Source organism: Borostomias antarcticus, assembly GCF_949987555.1.
Source record: "Borostomias antarcticus genome assembly, chromosome: 11".
Classification (NCBI taxonomy): domain Eukaryota; kingdom Metazoa; phylum Chordata; class Actinopteri; order Stomiiformes; family Stomiidae; genus Borostomias; species Borostomias antarcticus.
In genome coordinates this window covers 21219061-21238122 of record NC_140244.1, presented here as the reverse complement: position 1 = coordinate 21238122, position 19062 = coordinate 21219061, and the positions used below count along the sequence as shown (strand labels likewise).

Here is a 19062-nt window from a genome sequence, read left to right as displayed (position 1 = left end):
CCTCCTCAGCTGATGTCATCCTGCTGGGCTCTTTAATCTACCTAGTCCCCCTCCCCCACTGTCTAGCCCCCGTACGTCCGTCCGTCCATAAAGTATGAAGTCACAGTCATCTCTCCCATGACTTCATCTTGAACTTTAAATGGCTGACATGCCATGGTTCTGGAGGAGGAGATCTCTCCACCGTGTGAACACCAGGGAACACTATGCCCAGACCATCCACCCACAGGCTACTCTGTTTGGTGCTTTGGCCAGGCAGATTGTGGCTGTATAACCCAAAGACAGAATGAGAACACAATCTGTCTTTTTTCCCCCCTCCTATGTTGTTTTACATTTCATTTCACAATTTTTATGTGCGGGTGCGCATTTCACAGCCTGTCACCGCACGTCAACAAGAAAGCAGCGTTGTCTGTTATTTGGAGTGTGGGGAGATACCAGCCTGTGAGATACCAGCCTGTCTCCAGTGTGTGGAGACGCGGGGGAGGAACGGGAGTAGCTGGGATCAGTGAGGTCAGCCCGGGGGGGTTTCCTGTGGATGAGTCGAGAGTGATCCACAGCATACCTTTGACCTGAGTGTGGGGTCGCCCTGGGTGTGGGTCCGGGCGCGGGCGAGAGCTTCTTGTGGGCCAGTTATCAGAAGACTCTTGTCTGTCTTCTGTCTGTACTTGAGCAACAGAGGCAGAGTACAAGGAGGCAAACTGAGAAATGGACAGACATCTATCTCACACTCTTTCCCCATCACTGATGGCTCCATGTCATACGCCCCTGGCTTGTTTTAATAGAATTAGGTTTCCAGACACACGCACACGCACACACACGCACACACGCACACACGCACACACGCACACACGCACACACACACACACACACACACACACACACACACACACACACACACACACACACACACACACACACAGAGACAGCCAGCCAGCCCACCGCGCGAGACCGCCTGAGGACAGGGTTCATGAACTGTGTGGTCTTGTCAGATACACACAGGCGAGACAAGCAGTTATTTATTTTCTTTGCCGTTTTCGAGAGATAAGAGAGTGGAGAGGGGGGAGGAAGTGAGAGGAAGATTCTTAACTTAGCAGCACATGGGTCTGTGATGAATGCCGGGCTTCATCCACCATGCAGAGAAGAAGAGAGAGAAGCAACGGATCCTCCTCCCTCCTCCCTCTCTGTGGGAGCCAGTGAGGGGATGGAGCGGTGTGAAGAGGTCAAGGGTCAGGCTGTGGATGCCAGACCTGCTCTGGAGGGTCTGGACGGACGGCCGCTGTATCTGGCCGCTTGTCCACGTCCACGTTACGACGTTACAGCTACGACAGCGGACTGGGCCTGGTTCCGGCTGTTCTCCAACACCAGGCTCTCTCTCTAAACACTGTTGTTCCACTCGCGTTGTTCTACCCAGTTCTCTGGCTTTGAGGCGGATTAATAGCCACCTAGGGAAGTTTTAGGTTATGAATGCCTCACAATGACAACGATGATGATGATGATGATGTTCCATCCAGCCCATCCCTGCAACATGTGTTTGTGAGGGGTGGTGTCCCACATTACATCATGGATGGTTTGGAGGTGACGGAACACGAGACTGAGGTCATCCTGTCCATGTCGGTCACTCTCCTGGAGTTCGCCCTCTTAGGGGTTTCTCCTAAACCAATATTGACCCTGGACCAGGGTCCCTTTTCGCTACTAAAACAGCAATGTTTTCCCTGCGTCTGCACCAAGACTCCAGACTCCATATATGATCAGACACGTTTCTATTATTGTTATCATTGCTGTTCTTTTTGTATCACGGGCCTGTGAGGGGGACATGTATTTGGGCTGCCATTTGGGCTGCCATGCTTATTCTTCATCGGGCTTCGCAGCCCCGCAATCAGCCTGTTTCATAGCCTCGGGACAATGGGGCCCTTTGTTTGATGCCAGAAAAGGTTTGCTGTTTTTCCGCTGGAGAAACTTTCCAGTGACTCATTTATTTATTTATTTATTCACCTTTTTTAAAAGGCTTTTTGGTCTCTTGGCTGCGCTTCAGGCCTGCGATAGCCAGGCCAGGCGGGGCTGGTAACATTAGAAAGGCTTGTTTTAGAGAGGTTAATAGAGACATGCTTAGTCTGGAGACAGAGGCAGTCTGTCTGAAGGGCTGCCTCGCTTTTATTTTTTTTTTACTGCCTGGTCGGTGATAGGAGGCCTGTGTGTGTGTGTGTGTGTGTGTCGCTGGGAAAGAGACGTCTAGGTACGGTGCTGACGGGTTAAATGGGCCGGGTCGCCCCTGTGCCAGGTCTGCTGCGGGGCCTGGAACGCCCCTCCCAGACGTCATGTAGCCTGATCTCCGGAGCGGAGTCGGCTGGACATCGATCAGCGTTTTCCTGACGCGCCCCGAGGTAGATGTTACCTCTTAGCTGCTGCCAGACAGATCTGGTGCAGACTTTGGTAACGTCACCTTCCTCTATTTGTAAACTTAAAAACGGACTCCGCAAGACAATGAGCGCTATGCAGACGGCCATTCAAGGCCATTGAATTGGGTCTGTTGCCCAACGTTTAAATACGGATTCAGGTCATGAAATTAAAACAGGTTTTTGTGACGAGGCCGGCATCAGTGTGGAGAGACAATTGGTCAAGTAAGTGGCCTGTCAGCTGTGAGGAGGGGGGGGGGGTGGGTTGGGGGTAGGTGTGTGTGTGTGTGTGTGTGTGTGTGTGTGTGTGTGTGTGTGTGATGGCCCTCCTATTACCCCAACAGTCCTCTCTCTGCAGAGGTGTGAAGGCCCGGACCCCCTGAGTTGGGCTCTTGTGTAGAGAGGAGGTGTGAACGGTTCGCAGTGTTTCTTAGCTGTGTGTGTGTGTGTGTGTGTGTGTGTTGGGGGGGATGAGGGGGGGGGATGAATTACAGGGGTCTTGGCATTTTAGGAGTGGAGGGGATGGGCTGCAATTTGGCATGAGAAAACATTGGGGCTCAAACCCCAGTTAATGTTGATGTTGAGGGAGCTGTGTGTGTGTTTAAAGTACCAACTTGCCACTTGTGAAACCCCTGTTCCACTGAAATGACATGGTTGGTGGTTTTGCTGAACGAGCCACAGCGCCCCTGTGACTTTCCTCTCCACGTCACCTCCATGGAGGGGACTGAGGCGTGTCGTACACAAACCACACAGTGTTCTCCACGCAGTTTCGGTGCTCATCTTTTTGAGGTGTGTGTGCGTGCGCGTGTGTGTGTGTGCGTGTGTGGATGTGTATGTGTGTGTGGATGTGTGTGTGCGTGCGCGTGTGTGTGTGCGCGCACACGTGCGTGTGTGTGTGTGTGTGTGTGTGTGCGCGCGCGCACGTGTGTGTGTGCGCGTGTGTGTGTACCTGGGCCAGTCCTGGTGATTTTACTCGTCCCATGCGGACAGATATCTTCTGGGAGGACATGTTTCTGTAGTTACAGTCACATCCGCTCCAGCAGGGAGAGGTCTGTTCATCCAGCCCACAGGGATGCTCTTAAACTGCTTGCTTTTGAAGTTCAGTAAACCTGTAATGTAAAACCTGTATCAATCAGACCGTTCGTATAGACCGTCTCCGGGGTTCTGCGGCCGGTCGGTGGGCGGTGCGGCCGCCGCCGATGTCTCTGAGGGCCGCGGCGCGCCGGTGTTCAGTACGGTTGCGGGCTGCTCCCTGTCATCACCAGCCATCGCTGAAGACCCTGCTACTCTCATCATCATCATCTCTGTCTATCCCATAGGGAAAAGCGGCACCAAGCGTGTGTGTGTGTGTGTCTGTGTGTGTCTGTCTGTCTGTTGAGTAGATGGCCAGCCATAGCATCATCAGTGAGATTCAGACAGTCCTGTCTGGCTACATCTCTTTGAAGGTCTTGTGTTCTGTCCTCCTGGCTCAGTGTTCCCCAGAATGAGTCAATCCGTCGCTGAGGGCTTATGGTCGGAAGCGCTAACAGCCTGTCTGAGAATGAGCCAGTAAGACCCGACCGGGTACCGGCAGCCTGACCTTTACCCTGGTGAATGTGATCAGCCTCTCCTCCGGTCAGCTGGCACGGGGGGCTGGTTCCTCAATCTCTCCGCTCTCCGCCGCTGGCCGAAGGTCAAGAGCTGCCGCCCAGGGTTCAGCCGGGGTGACTCGCGTCTGAAGCGAACTCGCTTCGCCCCCCCCCCCCCCCCCCCTGAGGCGGAGGGTTTCGGGGGGCTTCCCGACTCTCACGCGGGGCTTAAGTGACTGCATGTGTGCTGCGGATTTGCTCAGATCCGCATCTTCTATCTGATATCTGGTCTGAAGCGTATAAAACCCCTTGCCCCTTCTCTCCAGGCCCAGCTGGATGTGGCCCAGCCAGCACCCCCCCCCCCCCCCCCCTCCCACCAGGGAGTCCAGGGCATACGGGGAACATTCCCACCGCTGGCTTTATGACTGCAGATGGTGACTGCTGCCTCCGCTGGTAGGCCAGCAGTCGGGATTGTGATTTCTTGCTATTTAGTCAAAGCCGCATGTTTTTTTGCTGCCGGCTTAGAGCAATTATAATAGTGTTCGAGTGACATAAGTTTTGCAGCTGGGAGGAAGACAATTAAACGTGGAATGGAACGGGGGGGAGAAAAAAAATGGTGTTGAGTGGAGAGGGGGGCTGGAGAGGAATTTGGTCTGTGTGACTAACGCCCCCCAGTAACCCCATCATAAACTCTCCTGGGCTAGGGGGTGGGGTGGTGTGGGGGGGGGGGGTGTGGGGGGCGGGGGGGCATGTCACATCAGCAATTTCTAGCGTTTCAAATTGCCTGTAATTTCTCCACCCCGTAGAAATAGCGGTTGCTAGGTCATTACAACATGGTTGGATTGTTGTTTAGAATATATGCTGATTTCAGAAGCCTCAAATGAGACGAACGCTCGGCGGCAGCAGCAGCAGCAGTCATACCAATAAGCTGTTACGTGCTCACACACAAGCAGCCTACAGTTAGTTTAATTAACGCTGTAACCAGGTGGTAACCGGGTGGTGGGCTCATTAGCAGTGTCTGGCAGCTGATTGGGTAGCTGGGTCTTACTTCTGGAGACATGGAGAAGCCTCTAATGGTTTATTTCCGCCCACACTCCCACCAGCAGATTGCTCAAAGCCTGTTTCTCCCTAGTATGCCTCTATTTCCACAGGAAAATGCTAGATTAACATATTTTTTGGGGGGTGAAAAGTCTTTCATAAATATTGCAAAATGAAAAGCAACCTCCCTGACTGTTATTGCTCCAGTGTTGCCTCAGTCAGTACAGTCCTGTGGTACCAGGACATCCCCGAGCAAAGACAGGCCAACAGGCTTGGTGTCGCTGTGGTTCTGAAAACGACTGGTTCTGAAAGGTTGGCTTTGAGAGCCTGTGGCTGTTCCCTTGCCGGCTGCCGGCTCCATACTTGTCATGCTAAATCTTTGTTATGGTGTAACTGGTGGCCTTTCGGTGAGGGACTGGATGTTTCCATTCGGCTTGTGACATGATCTCGGACATCGGAGTGCAGCGCTCGCTACTGAAGTTGGCGGTTATTCCTTAGATGGTCATGTAGGCCTACCGTGAGCTCTGCTAATGACGGGAGGGGGGAGGGACCCCCCATGAGAGTTTGTATGAAGCAGTTAAGCCTTCACTGATGATGGGCCCTCGTTGAAGTGCATTGTGGGGAGAAGAGGGGGGTTGTCAGTTACAGACTGATCTCTTGCCAGATAACGACCCATTAAATGCTAACTGTTCCTTATTTACACAACTTTCAGATCGCTATCAGAGGTTGATGGCTTGTGTACACGAGAGTGTGTGTGTGTGTGTGTGTGCGTGCGCATGCGTGATGTAGTGAAAACGCACTCCTATTTCGGATTTGCTCATTAAAGCATGTTTGCCTTGTTTTATTGTTCTGTGCGTTTTTCCTTTGAAATACTGCCATAGTTCAATATAGATCAATATTTGCCAGTACACCAAATGGTAAATGGTATGTCAGCACACCTGCTTCTCAATAGATACTATGGCTATCCTTTTTTTAAATATATATTTTTCAGCATTCCTAGTTTGCATGAGCTATCAGAGTCTGCTTAGTTTCACAGATTTGTTCTCTGAAATCCCCTGATTTCATAATCCTTTGAAATCATCTCTACTGTATTCTGTTACACGAAACAAGTCACTGCTCAGAACCACCGCTACAATAGTAAGCTTCCCAAAAGCGATATTTCCACATCCTGCCAGAGCGCTGCCCCACGCGTCGCCTCAGTTCTGTTTATCTCACCGTCAGCAGCCGAGTGACTCTCCTATCATCACCGAGCAGAACCATAACACACTGCCCACAGCGGTGGCCTATGATCAGTGTGACCACAGGCCACGCGGGGGGTCATGGCGAGCTCCCCCCCCCCCCCCTAGCCAGGCCGGTTCCTTGTCTGTCCCGACTATGAGAAAGAAGTGTCCGTCTCAGCTGTCTCTTCGTGGGAATCCGTGACTGGGAAGCTTCTCTGCGATTTACATTACAGCCGGCTCCCGACACTGCTCTTCTGGGAGCCCCCCCCCCCCCGGTCCACACACACACACACACACACACACACACACACACACACACACACACACACACACACACACGGCGGTGCACTCTCTCTACTTTCACTCTCTCTCCCTTCCTCTTTCTCTCCGAGCCAGACACGTTTTCTTTTCCCTCTTCCAAGGCAAACCCGGATTCCCCTGCCCTCTGTGTAGGTGTGGGGCAGTGGGGCAGTACTGTGGGGCTCTTACTGATGGCGGCGTGCACAGTCGCGGCGGCTTGTAGCTCTACTTTTCGGCGCTCGCTATGTGTGTATTTGTTTGTTATTCTGTATCATCAGTTACTGTTTGTCACGTGTTAGTATGTGTATAAGAATGTTTGTTACAAGTAAACATGTAAAAACACTTCACCTGTGTGGAAAACCACGTCTGGATCTATAAGCAGTATTAAGTGTCCCTACATCTGGTTCAGTAGCACGATGTTGTCACACAAGTAAATGTAATCCTTCTACCCGGGTGTGACGAGGCTGACCTGACGCTGCGTGGGAGGGAGGGAGGGAGGGAGGGAGGGAGGGAGGGAGGGAGGGAGTGTCTTGAACGGAACCAGGATTGAGGCCGCAGGGCCCCGATAAAGAGAGAGAGAGAGCCAGCTTAAGCCTCAGGCTGGCTCTCTCTCTCTCCGCTCTCTTTATCGGGGGCCCTGCTGGGCGACTTTCCCTCGGGGGCCGAACGCTAAAAATAGCCCGACTAGCGTAAACGTCCATGCGTCGGGGGGGGGGGGGGGTGGCGCTCGGAGCAGGATGAGGCGTGTGCTCTTCCTGTGTTGTGCTGTGGACCCCCTCGGGCTCTCCCTCTATCGCTCCGACCCCCCCGTCCTCCTCTCGCTGCCCGCGGCCGTGCCAGCGATGGCGATCGTATAATTGGATGCGCGGTGAGGTAATGGCTAAACTGCAGCAGCCATTCGGCCAGATGGTCTGCTGGAAAAAACAGAACGTGCCCCACCGCTGTCGCCACCACCTTCTTTTTACCATCCCTCAATCCTGCTTCCTTTCAAGACCCTCCCTCCCTCCTTCCTCCCCTCCCTCCTTGTCCTTGGGTCTGCCGCGCTTCTGTCCCCCCTTCCGGGACCTCCGACCTCACCTGTAGGCCCACGTGTGCGGCGCAGGGGGGGGAGCCGTCGGAGAGTATCCCCCCCGGTCTTAGCCCCCGCCACGTACAGTAGAGCTGCAGTCAGACGGATGTTGAAGGGCTCACCTCCGCTGGGACAGGGGCCACGCAGCTGTGGAAACAACAGTGTGACTCCACTCAGGCCGGCCGCTCTCTTGTTTTCCTATTGGATCTGCCCTACAGGGATCTGTGTGTGTGTGTGTGTGTGCGCGCGCGCGCGCGTGTGTGTGTGTGTGCGTGCCAGAGAGAGGGAGTCACATGCACACACCGTATAGCAACAATTACACTTGGCTACCCGGTGTTACGTAACATATGTTCTGCTCTGAAAACCTGTTAAAGTGTTTAGTGAGTTTGGATGGCTTAGTAAGCAGTAAAACTCGTGTTCTACCTAAGGTTCAAACTGTTGAATGGGAGGTCTGGAATGTAGGTTTCTAATTGTTGCCAGACCAAGAGCCGAGCATTTGATAGCCAGTTGTGCTCGACTATGAGTGGTGTCCTTTCTGTATTATGCGCATGTAACCGGGGAGTTTAGAGTTATGTCTCTGAAGGTTGGAGTTACTTTTAAAAAGGTGTGTTGCTAAACTGATGGCGTGCCCTGTCTCTGCTCCCTCCAGCGTGAGCGTGGTGATCGGCGCCCCGAAGGCCAACACCAGCCAGCTGAACATCACCGAGGGCGGCTCGGTCTACTACTGCCCGTGGAGCCTCAGCCAAACCGAATGCCACAACATCGAGTTTGACACTCAAGGTAAGTCCCCCCCGACGGTGGAAGTAGCTTGTGGCGACGTTTTTCAATCTCCATTACTACGCCCCACTTGAAGGGCCGTGAAGTCTCGCGTATATCACGTCGCGTCTGACAAGTGCTTGATATGATAATTACACAGCCGAGCGTGGCAGCTGTTCTCCAGGTCCTCCTCCTCCCTCTCCTTGCTTCCTGTAACACACACCCCCCCCCCCCCCCGTCCCATTGTCCCGCCTGCTGACGGGAGAGGATTTGAGGAAAGTGGAGAGGATGTTTAAGGGCCATAAAGCCAGTCGGGCTTAGCTGCTCTGCTTTTGACTTCTCTCTGCCCAATGGTCCACGACGTCCCTGACGCCATTGTGAGCAGTGGGTCTGGATCCTGTGCCGGTGTTCCGCTCCGACGGTCTTTTTTGTTTTGTGACGGTGACGCCGGGAAACTAGGTGACGCTGTCCTGTTTGTATGTGTCCTGTCCTCGGGCGTGAACAGGACAGTGTTTGTGTGTGTGTGTCCTCGGGCGTGAACAGGACAGTGTTTGTGTGTGTGTGTCCTCGGGCGTGAACAGGACAGTGTTTGTGTGTGTGTGTCCTCGGGCGTGAACAGGACAGTGTTTGTGTGTGTGTGTCCTCGGGCGTGAACAGGACAGTGTTTGTGTTTGAGGCACAGAGGTGGCATTCAGGCTAATGTCTCGCGGTAATGTTATACCAGGGACTGTGAGGAGATACTGTACCGCAGATAAGCTTATCAAACAAAGACACGCGCATGCGCGCACACACACACAGACACACACACACTTGCCCTATCACACACACACACACACACACACACACACACACACACACTTGCACACACTCTCTCTCTCTCACACACACACACACACTTGCACACTCTCTCTCTCTCACACACACACACACTTGCACACTCTCTCTCTCTCTCACACACACACACATACACACACACATACACACACACACACACACACACACACACACACAGCAGTGTAGCATGCAAAACACATGTAAAAGGACAGTGTGCGGTGTGTGTCGGCTGTTGGCTCGTTTCCTGGGGAAATCAAACGCGGCGAGGCCGAGCAGCGAGCCAGCCCTGATTTACTGCCTCTAATGCGCGCTGGGGCCTAAATATTCCAACCGCGTCTTTCACAAGCTCCCCCTCAACAGCCCTGTACAGGAGTGTACTAGCTCACCTCCCCTTCTCTAATACTCCTCCATTTTCCCTGCAATAGAACATGTCTGTATGGCACATCCTTGGCTGGAGGCCAGTGATGTCATCACGCCAGTGATGTCATGGTTGAGGAGCAGGGGCTGCTGGGTGAAGGATAGTCCCGGGCGCTGTCATGATCGTGTCCTTCGTTTTCGCTGATGGGCTTTGAAGGTAGCGCCGTAGCCGACTCGGGACATCTGGGGACGGTCCGTACCGGGACCTCCGTGCGCGGCGAGGGAACGTTCTGTGCACGCGTCCGTCGTGCGTCCATCGTGCGAGCGTCTGTTGCCATTGACCCCTTCATCCTTGCAACGCAAATATGCATGAGCTCAATTTGGCGAGGGCGCGTGTCACGTGTGGAGTTCGTTCCCAGCTCGTCGCTGAGCGGGCGAGGTCTTAAGTGGGCCTCTTAATTAGCCCTCCTAATTGGGTCAAAGTGGTCAGAGGAGATCCTCCCGGATCTTTCCTCCCATCCCACTTCCTCCTCCATTGAGATAAGAGGCTGCCTAGGGACCTGGCAGAGGGCAGAGGTCAGGGGAGAGGGGGAGATGAAGAGAGAGAGAGAGAGGGAGAGAGAGGGGAGAAGGAAAGAGGAAAGAGGGAGAAATTAGAGCCCAGTCTGTCTCTTCTCTTCCTCCTCTACCACCAGCTCTCCCCCAGGAGCGGCTGATGTGATGAGTGAATTTTGCCATTTGTCTCTGACTCTATCCACCCTAGACACACACACACACACACACACACACACAAATACAACCACTAATGGGTCGCCCCTCACAGTTCAAAGGGCAGACTGCGTATGGACACACTCCAGACCCCCCGGCCTGGCCCCGTTCGGTCCCGGGAGAGTCCGGCCCGGGCCGGGCGCCGGTTCACGGTGACGTGCCTCTGGAGTTCTCCTTATCTCATTTTCAAATCAAGACCCCGTTAGGCTTAAGGCATTTCGCATGACTTCAGCTCAGGCTTGCTTCTCACGGCCGACAGGACCAATGAGAACCAACAGACCTCCTCAAACTCCCAGACCTCTTAACCGACAGACCTCCTCCTCATACTCTCGACTCGTCACGCTGTGAAAACGCTGACGCGGTTGCGTCTGACATGGATGATCAGTCAGCGATACAGAGCACACAGCAGCCCAGCGCAAGAACAAACCCGCACCTCACCCCCTTAGCCTCTAGGGGGGCTAGGGAGAGGGAGAGGAATAGGGAGAGGGAGGAAGGGAGGGAGAGAGGGAGAGAGAGATCCTGATTCTTTTTGACCATGAACAGATACTAGAGCAAGTCGCCAGCAGATAATAGTGTGTGAAATGCCAATTCTAGATTGTTCTGCCTGCTGCAGCTCCTGGTTGCTGGGGGAACCGTATTCCCAAACACTCCCACTCTTGTTTGGCCTACTTGGCGCCCCGACGTCACCTCCCTCACATTATCAAAACAGGGGCCTCTTAGTTCTGAAAATATAAAGCAGGTATGCCCCGGCGAAAAAGGACTATGGAGATTAGTTAAAGCAGCATTCCCGCTAGTTCGTTTTGATGTGAGGGTTGTGTTATTACTGCTGGCACGGTTAAAAGAATGTCTGTCTGCACATGGGCTGCCGCACACATGTACCAGGTGCGGTGGGAGACCCACCCTGTGGAGGCTGCCAGCCCGCGAATGTGAGGTAATGTTGGAGAGGGAAGGCCTGGTGATGGACATGGGGCAGAGCCACCATGATGTTATTAAAGGCTCCTGATCTCCACATGCGCTCGTTGATACCGGGCCAGGGGAGTCAGAACTCCCTGAGAGAAGGAGAGAGAGGGGGAGGGAGGGGAAGGGGGGGGGGGCAAGGAGAGAGGAGAGAGAGAGATAAGGAAGAAAGGAAGGGAGGGGATTGGGGGGGGCAAGGAGAGAGGAGAGAGAGATAAGGAAGAAAGGAAGGTTAGAGATCGGAGAGAGCGTGGAAGGGAAAAGAATGATGGAAATATGTGAAAGTGAAGAATGACAGGAAGTGAAAGTATACAGAGGCGGATTGGGAGAAGGGGAGAGAAGGGAGGGCTTTAATCCAGCTCAGACCGACTGACACCTTGTCACTCGGTCGGTTTCACACGTCCGTTTGCCGTGCGCGATAAACGGGGAGCGCAGCGCACCGGCCGGGTTCTCCCACAGTGCACTGTGCCGCCCCCAACCTTAGCCGGCTTCAAGAATTTCCCCGCATGTCGGAGCTTGGCTTAAACAGGGATGACTGGGCGGTTGCTACGAGGAAGCGGGGCCAAAGCGTTTGTTTTCCTTGGACGCTGGAAAATCTCTGTTTCTTTCCACCAAGACATGGAGCAGGCCCTCGACCAAGGACTCGATTATGACTGGCTGGGGAGACGAGAGGAGAGAGGAGAGAGGAGAGAGGAGGGGAGAGAGGAGGGGAGGGGAAGCCAGGGTGGAGGGGGACTGATGCAGAGCCTGCTTTCCTCACTTCCACAGAGGTCACGACCCCCCTCCCTGTCTCCACCAGGACCTGTGAGACACGGCTCTGTTGCAACACGTTTTCGGCGGAGTTGCAGAGAGGAAGAGGAGTAGGAGGAGGACTGAGGAGGGCTATCATGCTGTTAATGTGTCATATCAGATACCCGAAATCTGACATTTTAATGTACAGGGGTGAATGTTATTGTATATGTACCCTATCAAACCAATTTGTTTGCATTTTAGCCTCACCATGGCAACCCAGATGTTACATCTGTCTTTCCTGTAAAGTTTCTTTTAAATCCGACTCCTCCGGCCATCTGTCTTGTCACAGTGTTGAAGGGGGGGGATCAGCGATACTGGCCAGGTGGCCAAACAGAGCCAGGGGCCAGCGAAGGTCAGACCAGACCAGGCTAGGCCAGAAAATCCATCCCTCGTTGATATCTGAACAATGGTTCAATAATGCTGTCCCCGAACCTTTCTTGGATACTTTATGCTTGAAACACATTTTCAGAATAGGAATTTGTACGCCTTCGAATGCCAAATGTCCATATGCACTACATCTGGACATTTGGCATTACAAGTACAAATTCCAATTCAGAAAATGTGTTTCATTCAAGAGGCCCTGGACATGGAGGGATGTAGTGAAACAGGCCTGAGGGATGAAGTGAGCAGACTGGAGAGACCGAGGGAGCATATAAGAGTGATTCATTGGGGTAGAGTTGAAGACATGCTATGTTATGTTAAAGAGCTGCTGTCTCTCAGTCTTATTTTCCCTGTCTCTTTCTCAGGGGATCGCACAGTCCATCTCAACGACACAGACTACCAGGCCGAGGTCAAGTCCCACCAGTGGTTCGGAGCCACCGTGCGTTCCCACGGTGACACCATTCTGGTAAGGTGACCCTCCCAGATTGAGAGGGTGGGGGGGGGTTGGCCGGGGGGTGTAGCCGAGCTGCAGTTTGTCTTTTAACCTCTCCCCACAGCGCAGAGGTTCTCAGCAGTCATGATGAGGGAGCGCTTCTAGTTCGGGTCCCATGGCCCTGAGAAACGTCTGGCCAAAAGTTAATGATGCGATGCTTTGATGGCACGGAGGGTTGCGTGGGCTCTTTGTTCAAAGTTTCTCTCGGAGGCCGTTCTCCGCCTATTTGTTGTGATTCAGCTCCAATTTTCACTCCAAGACCTCTCTTGAGGAGAATGTTTCACCGCCAGTATGTTCCTCTTGAGGAGAATGTTTCACTCCCAGTATGTTCCTCCGAGGAGAATGTTTCACTCCCAGTATGTTCCTCTTGAGGAGAATGTTTCACTCCCAGTATGTTCCTCTTGAGGAGAATGTTTCACCCCCAGTATGTTCCTCTTGAGGAGAACGTTTCACCCCCAGTATGTTCCTCTTGAGGAGAACGTTTCACCCCCAGTATGTTCCTCTTGAGGAGAATGTTTCACTCCCAGTATGTTCCTCTTGAGGAGAACGTTTCACTCCCAGTATGTTCCTCTGAGGAGAACGTTTCACCCCCAGTATGTTCCTCTTGAGGAGAACGTTTCACCCCCAGTATGTTCCTCCGAGGAGAACGTTTCACCCCCAGTCCGTTCCTCTGAGGAGAAAGTGTTTGGTGCCCGCTGTGACATCAAAGTTTATCAGGCCGTCGAGTGCTGATTGTGAGGGTTGTGACCCGGGTCGGGTTACGTGCGTACCCTGCTCCAGATGTACCGCACTGACCTCTCTGGCGGTCTGCCGAGTTCGGCAGGGTGTTGTTGCAACTGGGAAAACATCTCCTCACCTCTGTCCCCTCCTTTCCTCTCTCCTTCCTCAACTCCCTCCCTTCCCTTCCTCTCCTCTCCCCTCCCCCTCCCCCAGGCCTGCGCCCCACTCTACTCCTGGAGAACCAAACAAGACATCCCTCAGTCTGACACCACGGGAACCTGCTACCTCTCCGTCCACAACTTCACCAAGTTCGTGGAATATGCTCCCTGTCGCACAGGTAGGCCTGTCCCTCCCTCCCCTCCCTGCCCATCGTCTTCAAAAGACCCTCTTCTCTCCGCAAACCCGGCCCGCGCAGGTGACGGATGGGGCCTGCCCCTGACTTGGCAGCTGTCACAGCTGGGGTTAGACCGGGGGTTAAGTGCTGTGTCCAGGGGGGTCAGAACAAAAGAGGTGGATGTAGGATCAAGTAACGCTCCGTAACGGCTGCGGAGACATAGTTCACCCCCTCGGTTGTGATCAGTCACGGTGCTCCTCCACGGTGACGTGCGTTCCCCCCCCTGCTGAGGCGGAGGGGGGTTGGTATGGCTCTGTCGGAGAGGTCGCCAGCAGGTCATTTGTAAGGTGGCTCGAGTCGTCTCGGATCTAAACCGCTACCCGTCTTTCAGAGTTCACCGGAGAGGGCGGTCAGGGATACTGTCAGGGCGGATTCAGCGCCGACTTCACTAAGGTAGGTCGAGGTCCGAACGGCTCCGGTCAGTCTAGGCCCGAACGCCGGTCTCTTTTTTTGATCCTGTAGTGACACATCTAATGATCATTCATCTGGTTGGTTTGTTTTTTCAGGATGGGAGAGTGGTTCTGGGCGGCCCAGGCAGCTACTTCTGGCAGGGTACGTAGCCTGACCACCCTCTGGAGGGCTCGGACGCTCCAGCAGAGGGGCGCTTGTGAAAATGAGTACCCCCCCCCCCATGTTTATGTGAAACTCGAGTGGCTCTCCCCTCTCTCATGACCCCTCCTCCTGCATCTCTCTCCCCCAGGTCAGGTGATCTCTGCGGCCAAGGAGGAGATCATCAAGGCTTATTACCCGGGGTACTTCATGCAGTCTGTGGACGGCCAGATCCAGACCAGACAGGCTCAGATCAAATATGACGACAGCTACCGAGGTAAGACTCATTACTTCCGCGCCGGTTCTCCTGGCTTCTGCACACGGCTGGTTCCTCCGCTCGGAAGAGGACTAGGCTTTCAAAAACAGCATCGCCTTAATCCTCAGTCCTCAATCACCCTCTCGTCTGTGTGTAGCTCCTTAGACACACTTGGAGTCTATGGGCTTTTCGGGAGAATATATCACTAATGTCTGTTCTCTCCTACTGTCCGTAGGCTACTCTGTTGCCATTGGAGAATTCAGTGGGGATCAGGAGGAAGGTAAGACTCGGTCATAGACACGAAGTATACATCTGCGCCACAGACTTTAAGGCCCCCATGGTAGACACACACACACACACACACACACACACACACACACACACACACACACACACACACACACACACACACACACACACACACACACACACACACACACACACACACCTACTGTATGAAGTGAACTTGAACTGAACTCACCTAAAATATTTTCTCTTGCTATTGAGCTGGAAAGGTTATTATTGCTGGAATCCTCAAAAGTTCCAGACTCCTCCGACCTATGTGATATTTCCCCTCCTAAATCTTCGCTCCGTTTTTTTTTCTGTTGCACCCCTCAGATTTTGTGGCGGGGGTCCCAAAAGGAGTCAAACTTTTCGGTTTGGTAAGAAACCTTCATCGTCGCCTTCGTCTTGAAGGATTGTTAGAGAGGACTGATCACCGGTGGATTATGGGTCTTTTTTTCATCGCACGCTCGCTCTCTTGCAGGTGTCTATTCTGAACGGCACAGACCTCAGTTCCATGGTGAACTACACTGGTGAACAGGTGAGCTCTGACCTCTTCCCCCGGCCTCTCGTCTGGTGTTTATCATGGCAGGGGCTAATCTCTAGAGTCAGTGTGTGTACTGGAACACTGATGATATCAACACAAAACATTTCCTTTACTGGGTTCTGCCCGTCGCTTTTAATCCCTTCTGTGGTTTGCTGAAAAGCCCAATTATTCTAGTAATTTTCGCAAATGAGCAGCGCAGCTCTGGGGGTGGAAGGAGAGCGTGAGCCCCTTTCGATGACGCTGATTGGCTCAGCTGAATAAATACATTACCTAGGAGTGTATTCAACTGCCGTCCCCCTTCTGGAAACACAGGTTGCGTGTGTTCTCCAGACTCCAGGCTCACGCTGGTGAACGCTCCGCTAAGAGCAGCGCAACGGTAGCAGCATCAAATTAGATCTAGCCAGCAGCCATGTTCTGTGAATCATTTACCAGATCCCCCTTTAATGTCCGCTATGGAAAATCTGACTTCTTTATTCATTCAGAGAGTCATGGTTGATGTATAAGTGAACTCGGGAGACTTTGCTTCAAAGCTATGAGCTCTCATCTAGTGATTGGTGTATGTTGTTAGATGTAGTAGTTTTACTAGTGTGCTTGCAGGTTACTATGGGAGAATGACCCAGCAGATTGAGTGTGTGGTAGATGTGAACCTCGCCGTGGTCATGTGATGGAAATGTGACATCACGCTGATGTTTTTACAGATGGGCTCCTATTTTGGTTACGCCGTGGCGACGACAGACATCAATAGTGACGGGTGAGTAGAAGTCCCGGCCCACTCGCTCTGCCTCTCCCTCACAGCCCATTTTAATTAGCCGATGGTGGCTAGCCTGGACTTGACCAGCGATTTATTACATGGACGACCTCAGGCGTCAACGTGTCTCCGTTTGTGTGTGTGTGTGTGTGTGTGTGCGTGACCCTTGTGTTTTCCCCTCCTCAGGCTGGCTGACCTGCTGGTGGGAGCCCCCATGTTCATGGTTCGGGGGTCGGACGGGCGTCTGGAGGAGGTGGGGCGCGTCTACGTCTACCTGCAGCGCGGCCCCCTGGACCTGGAGCCCCGCCTACCTCACCTGACGGGCAACCAGGCGTACGCCCGCTTCGGCAGCACCATCGCGCCTCTGGGAGACCTCAATCAGGACGGCTTCAACGGTGAGGGAGAGAAAGGAGGGCTCGCCCAATGCGTGGGTCACGTGTGTTGGGTTGGGTTGGGTTGACTGTGTTAACTGAGTTTTTTACCTGTGGCTCCTAATCCTCTCCCTGCTCCCTCCTCTGTGTCCAGATGTGGCCGTCAGCTGTCCGTTTGGCGGGGAGGACAAGCAGGGACTGGTCCTCATCTACAACGGATACGCCGGGGGACTCAGGGAAACCCCCTCTCAGGTTATAGCCGGCCAGTGGGCTTCTGGAACGATCCCGGCCAGTTTTGGATTCGCTCTTCGAGGGGCCAAGGACCTGGACATGAACGGCTACCCTGGTGAGTGAACGCTGGTGATTCTGCACACTTATTCGCCGTTTACACGCTTATCAATTAATACCCTCTCTTGGTTCCCCACAGACCTTATAGTTGGTGCATTTGGCGTTGACAAGGCTGTTCTCTACAGGTAATTTACAGTACTATGAAGTACTCTTCAAAAACAAGCTATATACGAGTTATTGCGTTTTTGAGAGTTGATTCTCATACCAGACTTGCCGAAACGCTTTATCGACCACGATTCAACTCTCCAATCCGACCCCCCTCTCAGGTCACGTCCCATAGTCAACACCAGCGCCTCTCTGATGGTGTACCCCGCCATGATCAACCCCGAGGAGAAGAACTGTGTGGTGCATCACGGCAACACCAGCATGGCCGTCTCCTGGTAAGTTAGCTCCGTCTGGCTGTCTCCTTCCCGGGCTCCGTCAGCCGAGTGCGTCGTTTTGTGTAACCGCCGGGGAATACACACACACACACACACACACGGCTCTCCTCATAGCCCCCCCTCTGTCCCCCTCTGTCCGCGCACGAGACCCCCTGCCCCGAACAGGAAGCTCCCGGAGAACAAAAACCGCGTTGTTGGCGCGCGGCGGACGGTCGGGCTTATCCGGTCACCTTTCTTCGTAGTCACTTCATAAAAATCAAAAAGAGGCCGTTGGCTTGGGAGGAGCGTTGAAATAACAGCGCGCTGAATGAGAGCATTGTGGGAGCTGGTTCTGACCCCCAGAATGTGCTCGGCACTCCTTTCCAGAACGGCAGGAGGGAAGGCGAGAGGGTCGCTGGCCGCGGCCGGGCCCCGCGCTCCCGTGACAGCCTCTCCCCTGTCCAACATCCATGAAGGAAACTCTTGTGTACACACGTCTTGGTTACACTGTGTTGCCTGGTGATGGGGGGCGGGGGGGCGGTTTTGAGGGGGGGGGGGGGTTGTCGGCGGGGGTGGATGGAGGGAATGAGAGAGGGGGGAGAGTGAGAAGGGGGGAGGGAGGTTTTTTGGCAGTTGCTTTGAATGAGATATTGTTTGGTGGTGGAACACAGCTGGGAAACATCAGGCCGAAGGGGCGCGGGTGCGCATGCACTCGTGCGCAAGAAAAGAGTCGCGCCGGGCGGCGCTCTCCCGGCCGCCCCTCCTTGCGCGCGCCTTCTTCTCCCTCCTCTCGGTTTGTCGCCCGTCCCCTTGTCCGCTTGTCTTTCGTCGCCGTGTCTCCGTCTGTCTCTCCCTCAACGCCTCTCCTCTCCTCCTCCTCTCCTCTCCTCTCCTCTCCTCTCCTCTCCTCTCCTCTCCTCTCCTCTCCTCTCCTCTCCTCTCCTCTCCTCTCCTCTCCTCTCCTCTCCTCTCCTCTCCTCTCCTCTCCTCTCCCTCCCTGCCTGTTTCCAGCGTGGCTTTGCTAGTGAGGGGACTGGGGTTGGTGTCCCTGGCTCTCGGACAGTGACAGCGGTGCTGCTGCTGCTGCTCCGCGGCTGATGTCACGGGAGACCGCTCCTGACCCGCTCGGACGCCGCCTGTTCACCGGCCGGCTCGGACGCACGAGACTGAGCTCGGTTTCACGCTTCCCGGATCAGCCATTCTCCTGCGGGAGAGGGGGGGGGGGGGGGGGGGGGGGAGAGACACCCTTTTATAAACCTCGTCTGGCGAGAGCGGCCAGTCGCCGCCGCCGCTGGTCTCCCCGGCGTCTCTCCACCCGATCCGAAACACCGTACGCCCGCGGCGCCCCGCGGCGTCTCTCCGCTAGCACGACACCACTGTAGACACGTATAAGAGGGAAGTTGAGTAACTTCGGGAGGAAGGGAGGAAGAGAGTGAGTGAGTGACTGAGTGAGTGACTGAGTGAGTGAGTGACTGAGTGAGTGACCGAGTGAGTGACCGAGTGACCGAGTGAGTGAGTGAGTGAGTGAGTGAGTGAGTGAGTGAGTGAGTGAGACGTGTGCATGT

The 19062-nt window shown here is 54.0% G+C and overlaps 1 protein-coding gene across 1 annotated transcript in view; it reads left to right on the top strand.

Moving 5' to 3' along the window:
• itga5 (integrin, alpha 5 (fibronectin receptor, alpha polypeptide)) overlaps positions 1–19062 on the top strand; it is a 38571-nt gene that overhangs the window by 2039 nt on the left and 17470 nt on the right. Inside the window, exons 2-15 of the mRNA XM_084445457.1 lie at positions 8235–8365; positions 12796–12896; positions 13857–13980; positions 14369–14430; positions 14544–14589; positions 14738–14863; positions 15078–15122; positions 15461–15504; positions 15609–15665; positions 16370–16422; positions 16606–16814; positions 16945–17136; positions 17218–17263; positions 17405–17518. Coding sequence (XP_084301583.1) covers positions 8235–8365; positions 12796–12896; positions 13857–13980; positions 14369–14430; positions 14544–14589; positions 14738–14863; positions 15078–15122; positions 15461–15504; positions 15609–15665; positions 16370–16422; positions 16606–16814; positions 16945–17136; positions 17218–17263; positions 17405–17518 — 1350 coding nt within the window. The remainder of the gene's footprint in view (positions 1–8234; positions 8366–12795; positions 12897–13856; positions 13981–14368; positions 14431–14543; positions 14590–14737; positions 14864–15077; positions 15123–15460; positions 15505–15608; positions 15666–16369; positions 16423–16605; positions 16815–16944; positions 17137–17217; positions 17264–17404; positions 17519–19062) is intronic.